The sequence below is a fragment of the Labrus mixtus genome, chromosome 16, assembly GCF_963584025.1.
Source record: "Labrus mixtus chromosome 16, fLabMix1.1, whole genome shotgun sequence".
Lineage (NCBI taxonomy): Eukaryota > Metazoa > Chordata > Actinopteri > Labriformes > Labridae > Labrus > Labrus mixtus.
The window spans coordinates 448,901-457,962 of record NC_083627.1 but is presented as its reverse complement, the minus strand read 5'-3'; the positions used below and the strand labels follow the sequence as shown (position 1 = coordinate 457,962).

Below are 9,062 nucleotides of genomic sequence, written 5' to 3'. Positions count from 1 at the left end.
CTCTCTGTCTCTCTCTCTGTCTCTCTCTGTCTCTCTTTCTCTCTCTCTGTCTCTCTCTCTCTCTCTCTCTCTCTCTGTCTTTCTTTCTCTCTCTCTCTTTCTCTCTCTCTCTCTGTCTCTCTCCCTCTCTCTCTCTCTCTCTGTCTTTCTTTCTCTCTCTCTCTTTCTCTCTCTCTCTTTCTCTCTCTCTCTCTGTCTCTCTCCCTCTCTCTCTCTCTCCTTGCATGCCGTCACCTCTCTCTCCCTCTCTCCTTCTTCCTGTGCTGGTGTATTTTCTGCTGAGCACTGCAGTCTCTGGAAGGTGTGGTCCCCTCTCGCCCCCCCCCCCCCCCCTCTCTCTGCTGCTGTAGAGCTTACGTAACTCACAGCAACCAGCAGTGGGGCGAGAGACACACACAGAGAAGGAGAGCGAGAGAGTAGAAAGGATGAACATTAGAATATTAGTTTGATCTGTTTTACTAAGGTGTTAGTAAACATCCTGTCCACGTCGCGTGCTATTGGCTGCTTGGATCTGTAGCTGCTTCACACCTGAAGAGGTCAGGCGGGAGGACCCTGAACACCTCATCAGCTACTCGTTCACACATGAACCTCCATCCTGTAGTTCAAAGTAAACAACATGAACTACAGAGCGCAGAAGAAGAACAGAAACATCATGAAGACGTTTCATCGCTGGCACAGAGATCGCACCGGTTTGAGTGGCGTGCAGAAAGTCCACGGTCGTGCTCCTGCTCACATGTTACAGTATTGATTCTCCAGCCCGCTCCCTCAGATCCTCCTCCTCCAGCCACCTCACCGTGCCCTCTGTCCGCCTCAGCACCAGCTCTGGAACTGATTGTCTGATTGTTGTACGGTGTCCTTGTGTGTCTTGAAAGGCGCTTAATAACATTTATTATTATTATTATATAAGGAAAAACTGAAGATGAACATGTAGATCTGTTTTCACTCCTAAAGACCGCCCCTCAAATCTTCCTGATCTGCTCGTTCACACAGAGTCTGTGTGTGCTGCGCGCACTTTAAACAAAGTTTTCAACCCTTCCTGTCGTCGTCCTCCATGTTTGTTTCCTGTGAGGTCTCGTGTGATGCTGACAGATTTAGTGAGGTCTCAGAGTTCAGAGTCTGGACTCTGTGACTCTACAGGAACTATTCATCGTTCTCTGTCCTCAGATTCTAAACATCTGCAGGTTGTCTGATCTCAAACTGTCTGCAGGCGTTCTGCTGCTCCGTCCTCAGGAGGAACCCTTTGAATAACTGCAGCACCCGAGGGCGAAAAACCAGCGAGGCGTCAATCTCTTCCACTCTGTGTGGAAATGTCTGTATGCACCTTAAATCCTCCTTCTTCTTCTGCTGAGTTTATAAACGCTCCACATTCTGCTGACGCTGTCATCCCGTCTGACTTACACTGAGAGGAAGAGCTGAGTCAGCATGAACAGGTCATCCACGCTGTAACCGGCCTACAGTGAGTGGATCAGGAGGGTCGGTAAGGGGGAGGAGTCAGAAATAAAGACAGGAGGAGTAATGAGATGGTGCCGGAGGTTAAACGCAGCGCAGGTGGGAATTCACGTCCCGGCGGAGGAGAATAAAGGTGACGGAGGGAAGAGCAAAGAAATGAGGAGCGCTCGACGTCTTCGGGGAGTTTCTTCTTTACGTAAACAGGAAGTGTTTGAACGCAGGCTGTGAGTCACACAAACACCTGAGGGAAATGATGGAGGACGAGAACAAACAGGAGAGCTGCTGTTAAAAAAAGACTGAGAGGGAAGTTTGAATGATCAGAACTGTGAACATGTGAGAGAGTCAGGGGATCAGTTTTTCATTGGCTTGAAAAAAAAAATGCAGCAGGAAATATAATATTAGAGGTGAATACAACCAACAGGAGCAGTCTGCCGGAAGTATTCTAGAAGTTTTCAGGAGTAAATGTTTGATGAGCTTAAAGGAGCAATATGTAACTCAGACACCTAGTGGTTAAAATGGGTACTGCAGTCTACATTCTAAACATCATAGAGAGCTGTCTCCCCCCCCCCTCCTCTCTAGAGTCCATGCTCACTCAGGTCACCATGTGGTGGACTCTGAAGCTTCAGTGTTTATCCAGCTCTGCATGGGTCTGTAAACCTTTCTGTGTTCTAACCTCTCTCCATTTTTCAAAAGCATCTCCAATATTGATCCTAGTTTGAGCACGTTTCTGCTCGTGGAGCTTATTAGAAACATGCAGAGGCTTTTTAGGTCGGGTACAATCATAAAAGGTCTTAAAAGCGCCTACCTTCTCTGGTCCAAACAAATCCAGATCATTCAGGAGCAGAATCTAAAGTTAGAAGGAGGACATACTGACTGCTGCATTGTTGTCAGAGAAGCCAGCACTTCAACATGTTTCCTTAATGTCTGATCATATAGTGAGATCACTTTATCATTTCACAAAATCCATTCAAAGGAGTCAAGATTCACATCAGTACTCTGAAAACAGATTTTGTGTGGCAGTGGGAGGATGTGTTCTAAACTGAAGATAGAGTTTAAAAGCACAGAATGCATCTAAAACCAAACCAAGCCTTAAAGCACACTGATGCATTACTTACTCTGTTTCATGTGTGTGTGTGTGTGTGTATATGTGTGTGTGTGTGTGTGTGTGTGTGTGTGTGTGTGTGTGTGTCCAAACTGTCAACGAATGACCCACATTTATTTCCTGCAGCACATTTCCACTCACCGCCTCTCTTCCCGTCTGTGTCTCGCAGGATGTCGATCGTCAGCGTCGTTGCCAGGGAGATCTTGGACTCCCGAGGAAACCCCACAGTGGAAGTGGACCTTCGCACAGAGAAAGGTGTCCGCCGACGAGCCTGTCTTAAAAAAATATCAGGGGGAAATAAATCTTACAATGCTTCACACGAAGACGTGTGTTCAGATTCATCGTTTCAGTAATGTGTCCTCAGCTGAAAATCTTCTCTCTGTGAATGGCGATGCTTTCTGACATCACACGACCTTCATTTGACCTCTGTTCTTCCATTCTCAGATTTCTATATGTGGTCTGAAAACACGTAAAAATGATTTCGTGTCATCCCTCAAATCTCCACAAAAGGTCTAAAAGAAGAATCAGAACATTTAAGGGTTAATATTCTTCATGCATCATTCATAAAGTAACGTAACACAGCATAACACACTGATGGGGGAGGGGAGGATAAATGTGTGAACTCTGGAGTCAGAACTAAACAAATGATACAAATACGGTTGTAAAAGCTTCATTCAGGAGCGTGCGCCTCTTTTACCTCAAATCTTTGTCAACTCTAGTGTCCCAAAGAAAAGGCTTTAATATTCTAACTTTGAATCTTTTGCATTGAAGCTTCATGTTTCTCTGATTTCAGGTCTGTTCAGAGCAGCCGTGCCCAGCGGAGCATCCACTGGAATCTACGAGGCTCTGGAGCTCCGAGATGGAGACAAGAGCCGCTACAAGGGAAAAGGTACGAAGTGGACTGAAAACATTTTCCTTTAAAATGAATGAAAAGTTAAAAGCTGAATGATACGGTTGGAACATTTCACTCACTTGTTGTCGTCTCTTTCAGGTGTTTTGAAGGCAGTCGGTCACATCAACGACACTCTGGGTCCGGCGCTTATAGCATCCGTAAGTCACCAAACCTTTTATACAGTTTTTTACCACGCCTGTCAAATGATTACAATTATTATCCACGACTGATTAGAAGATTCCAATAGTTAATCGTGATTAATCACACTTTTAATGCCATGTTTCAAATTCCATTATTTCGCATTTCAAAATATATTTTTTTGGCTTTTATTTAGAATTTTGGTACTATCCAATGGTGCATTCAATTTGATCTCGGAAAGTCATAAATTACAAGTTTCTTGTCTGATACGACATCAGGGACGCCCCCCTGAAGTCTGAATTCTGACTTGAGAACCTTCAGTAGCCTGCGCTAAAATCCAACATGGCTGCAACGTACATAAGCAGTAACTATTGTGTTTATTAGTGACTTACTCTTGTTTTTGTGTAATTAAATCAATCACACCAATAGTCTTGTATAAATTATATCTGTCATGTTGTTTTCGCGTGCACACTATCACCTAGTATGTCGTTATTGCCTGGTGTTAGCTAACACAACAAAGGTACTCGTAACTGGAACGCGATCAACTCGGGTGTGCTGTCATTCCCAACCCCAACATCCGACTTCTGAGGTCAATGGAACGCACCATAAAGCTGAGACTACCTCCTGTACGTCCTGTTTGAATTCCAACCTGCTTTTATGAAATAAAATAAGGCCCTTCCTGTAGAGTGAAGGTTAGGACATGAAGCTAAGCCAAGAAACAGGAAGTGGTTAGGGATCCCAAATTGAGGTCAAACAGCTCAAAGGAACGGTAACAAAGGTCAATATGTGATGTCAATATGTGATGTCATAAGGTCAATGTGTGATGTCATAAGGTCAATGTGTGATGTCATATGGTCAATGTGTGATGTCATAAGGTCAATGTGTGATGTCATAAGGTCAATGTGTGATGTCATAAGGTCAATGTGTGATGTCATAAGGTCAATGTGTGATGTCATAAGGTCAATGTGTGATGTCATAAGGTCAATGTGTGATGTCATAAGGTCAATGTGTGATGTCATATGGTCAATGTGTGATGTCATCAGGTCAATGTGTGATGTCATAAGGTCAATGTGTGATGTCATCAGGTGGATATTACTGTCTGAGAGTTTGTTAAAGTGAAATGAGACATTCAAAGATGCAGCAGTGTCCTTCTTTTACATCACTGAGACTACAGGGAGCCTGAAGGGACAAAATAGCATGAGATTAATCGATTAACAGTGTGTGTTTGTGTATCTGTGTGTGTCTGCAGGGTATCAGCGTGGTGGAACAGGAGCAGCTGGACAACACGATGATCGAGATGGATGGCACAGAAAACAAATGTGAGTCAGAACGGGGAAACCAAACGCAGCGTCATCCATCTAACAGCCATAGACTACAAGTTATAAGCACAATTCTGGACGCCTAGTGGCCATAGGAGTCACGACAGGAAGAGGCAGATAAAAGTCAAACGATCTGCAGATAGAATGGATTATTGGATGGACACTGTTGGAAACGATATGTGAATGATTTCTTCTTTTCTTTGCGTTCAAACAGCTCAGTTTGGGGCTAACGCCATCCTGGGAGTGTCTCTCGCCATCTGTAAGGCTGGTGCAGCAGAGAAAGACGTCCCCCTGTACCGCCACATAGCTGACCTGGCTGGAAACACAGAGCTGGTGCTGCCGGTTCCTGTAAGACACAAACTCAACACAACATCTGTCACAACATTATATCAGTATCTGTGAAGAAGTAGACAGAACATACTTTTTACTGCGTCTTATTCCCACGTCTTATTCCAACGCAGCTGTAGATTAATTCCACTTTTTTTCGACTTCTTTATGTCGATATCTTGAAATAACAACACTTGTTTCCCGAAATAAAATTCATCTAAATTATCAGACATTAAGGAAACATGCTATATTGAAGTGCTGGCTTCTCTGACAACAATGCAGCAGCCAGTATGTCCTCCTTCTAACTTTAGATTCTGCTCCTGAATGCTCTGGATTTGTTTGGACCAGAGAAGGTAGGCGCTTTTAAGACACCAGCCCCCCCCCCCCCACACGGCCGTTTTGAACGGCCCTCGGTTTGTCAGATATGAGAGCAGTTATCAGGTCAACAGGTGTTGCAGCGATGGAAGCGGGCAAGAGAAGTGGTTCAGATAGAAGTGATTGTACCCGACCTAAAAAGCCTCTGCATGTTTCTAATAAGCTCCACGAGCAGAAACGTGCTCAAACTAGGATCAATATTGGAGATGCTTTTGAAAAATGGAGAAAGGTTAGAACACAGAAAGACAGGCCGATGCAGAGCTGGATAAACACTGAAGCTTCAGTTTTTTCCATAGTTTTGAAGGCTTGTAAAAAGAATATTTTTAATTTTTTTAAGATTTATTTTTGGGCTTTTTGTGCCTTTAATTGAGAGATAGGACAGTGAACCAGGTTGGAAACCAGGGAGAGAGAGTAGGGAATGAAATGCGGGCCACAGGCTGGATTTGAACCTGGGCTGCCCGCTTGGAAGACTACAGCGTCCATACATGGGGCAAGCACACTAACTACTGCGCCACCAGCGCTCTGTAAAAAGTTTTTAAAGATTGTTAATGTCTCCTCTCCCCTCCACATCTCCTCTCGTCTCCTCTCGTCTCCTCTCCTCTCGTCTCCTCTCGTCTCCTCTCCGCTCCGCTCCGCTCCGCTCCTCTCCTCTCCTCTCCTCTCCTCGTCTCCTTTCCTCTCGTCTCATCTCCTGCCCTCTCCTCTACAGGCGTTTAATGTGATAAATGGAGGTTCTCATGCGGGTAACAAACTGGCCATGCAGGAGTTCATGGTTCTCCCTGTTGGAGCTGAATCGTTCAAGTGAGAAATCACCTCTAAATTTATAAAGTATTCATGTTGAGATTTTTTTAAAATGTCTTTCCTCCCTTACTCCTACTCTTTATGTATCCTTCCTCATGTATTTGTTAACCTTTGATGACCTTGTCCTCCTCTGCTCTATGTCTCAGGGAGGCGTTAAGGATAGGATCGGAGCTCTACCACACACTGAAGGGAGTGATCCAGGAGAAATACGGGCAGGACGCCATCAATGTGGGAGACGAGGGAGGATTTGCTCCCAACATCCTGGAGAACAGTGAAGGTGAGGGTCTTCAGATTCTGGGATCTATAGGACATCGCTGATGATGTTCTGTGATTGTGTTACAAAGTAAAATGCACATATCTATCCTATATGTATGGCTTAATTTGGGCTTAGGGCTTTGAATTGCCCCCCGGGGACAAATAAAGTTTTTTGAATTTAATTGAAAAAGAGTTGTTCAGGAAGAAAAAAATCCTGTAATAGCTGATTATTAGCCATGATGACATAACCATTACAGGTAGACTAACCACGAGCTACCTGAGTGTGAAACAATGGTTTCTGCTCCTGTACGAGACAGGAGTTTGTCGGATATCAACAATGTTTATACAGTCTACCCCCACACATATTACACGAGAAATCAAAAGACGAACCTCTCACTACCTCTGAAGGTGAGCTCCTGAGGCAGCACAGAGCACTGGAGACCTAGAATAAACAAAAAACACAAAATAATTCTCGAATTAAATTTGATAAACAATTTACCACATAACGCAACCTAATTGGTGCCCCATGTGAGGTCATCAAAACCCCCAAACTGACCACATTTGTTATCGAGGGAAAATTATAATTTCTTCATCATTGTCTCTTCTCACCTTACATTTCTGATTCTTCCTCCCTCTCTGTCCTCAGCTCTGGACCTGCTGCAGACGGCTATCGAGAAGGCCGGCTTTACAGAGAAGGTGGTGGTCGGGATGGACGTGGCCGCCTCAGAGTTTTACCGTGACGGGAAATATGACCTGGACTTTAAATCTCCTCCAGATCCAGAGAGACACATCTCTGGAGAGGAGCTGGCCGACATCTACCAAGGCTTCGTCAACAACTACCCAGGTGGGACTCTTTCTTCTTTCTTTTTGTCGATCACAGAAAAGGACTTTAATTTAAAATTTACGTGACCTTTCCCCGTGCCAGTGGTGTCCATCGAGGACCCATTCGACCAGGACGACTGGGAGGCCTGGTCCCGTCTGACAGCTCGGGTGGGTATCCAGGTTGTGGGTGACGACCTGACGGTGACCAACCCCAAGAGGATAGAGAAAGCTGCAGAGGAGCGAGCCTGCAACTGTCTGCTGCTCAAAGTCAACCAGATTGGCTCCGTCACCGAAGCCATACAGGCGTACGTCTGCTTTCATTTAAAGATTGTTACATGGAGACACATCACCAGCTATTTGAGGGAGGGGCAATTGAAGTCAGAGGATTTACAAAACAAGGTGTAGGATGATGTTCAGGATTAGACTTTTGTTTAATATTTAAAACTTTTAGATCAATTTTAACAGAAAACTCTGTGTGCTTTGTGACCGTATTTTTGGCTCATTTAAATGGGTGTAGCTGGGGCTGAAGCCACGCAATCCGTCTGTGAATCAGGCCCTCAGAAAGAACAACAACATAAAAGATAGCCGCCTCCGGTCCGGCTGTTGAACTTGACCTGGCCAAAGAAGAAGATGAAAGTCATCCATCATGGTCCCCAGGGAATTACAGAGAGAGCCAACAGCCCTGATATCAGTCACATGCTCACACACACACACACACACACACACACACACACACACACACACACACACACACCATGTTGTCAGTCACATTACTCATGTGCCATGTTGACCTTGTTCCTGAGACGAGGACCTTTACAGAAGATAAATGAAGGACATGAAGTGATGGCAGGTTTTCAGATTAAAGATTAGCTGACAATCAAACGTAGTGATGCAGCTGACGGGGACTGTAGTGCAACATTTATCCCATACTTATGTAGAGCGTGTGTGTGTTTTTAGTCTGAAACATGTGTGATCAGTGTCAGCCTTCACTAAACATCACTTGGGGTTATGACGCGATCCGAGCTGACAGTGAGGCGAGGTTACAGCAGCAGGAGGGTGTCAGAGAGGATGAAACCATAAAAACCAATGATGACAGTAAAGGTTTTGACCTGTAACATTCATACGTCATTAATCTGAAATATTCCTCTGAAATCTCAGCAGCCGCAGGAGGACGAGAAGGAGGAGGAAACAGAACGAGTCGTTCATGATTTCCCAAATTTGACCCCAGGCATCGACGCAGTTTTAAATTAATAAATCAGCTGAGTAGCTGTTACAAACAATTCACAACCAGAATTAATCTGAGCTCGAATATGTGCAGCAATCAAATTTAACTTGGGGTGAAGAATGTGAACAAGTTCATGATTCAGACCACAGCATACGATCTATAGGTGTGAAAACGCTCTAAGAGAAGAACTCTGAGGCAGAGAGGCTGAAGGTGGTAACCTGAGGGACAGGTGTAGAGTCTCCTGGTGATGGATCAGGAATTAGGCACAAATATAACCTCATACTCAGTGCTCTGTTGTAAGAGCCTGCTTTATATTTACAGCGCTCATCCAGACCACTGAGGAGACTGGCATCATTT

The 9,062-nt window shown here is 44.6% G+C and overlaps 1 protein-coding gene across 1 annotated transcript in view; it reads left to right on the top strand.

Moving 5' to 3' along the window:
* The first annotated feature begins 2,604 nt into the window (after positions 1-2,604).
* LOC132991104 (gamma-enolase) overlaps positions 2,605-9,062 on the top strand; it is a 13,469-nt gene continuing 7,011 nt past the window's right edge. Inside the window, exons 1-9 of the mRNA XM_061059721.1 lie at positions 2,605-2,806; positions 3,345-3,440; positions 3,543-3,601; positions 4,831-4,900; positions 5,115-5,248; positions 6,312-6,403; positions 6,550-6,680; positions 7,305-7,502; positions 7,584-7,785. Coding sequence (XP_060915704.1) covers positions 2,722-2,806; positions 3,345-3,440; positions 3,543-3,601; positions 4,831-4,900; positions 5,115-5,248; positions 6,312-6,403; positions 6,550-6,680; positions 7,305-7,502; positions 7,584-7,785 — 1,067 coding nt within the window. The 5' untranslated portion in view covers positions 2,605-2,721. The remainder of the gene's footprint in view (positions 2,807-3,344; positions 3,441-3,542; positions 3,602-4,830; positions 4,901-5,114; positions 5,249-6,311; positions 6,404-6,549; positions 6,681-7,304; positions 7,503-7,583; positions 7,786-9,062) is intronic.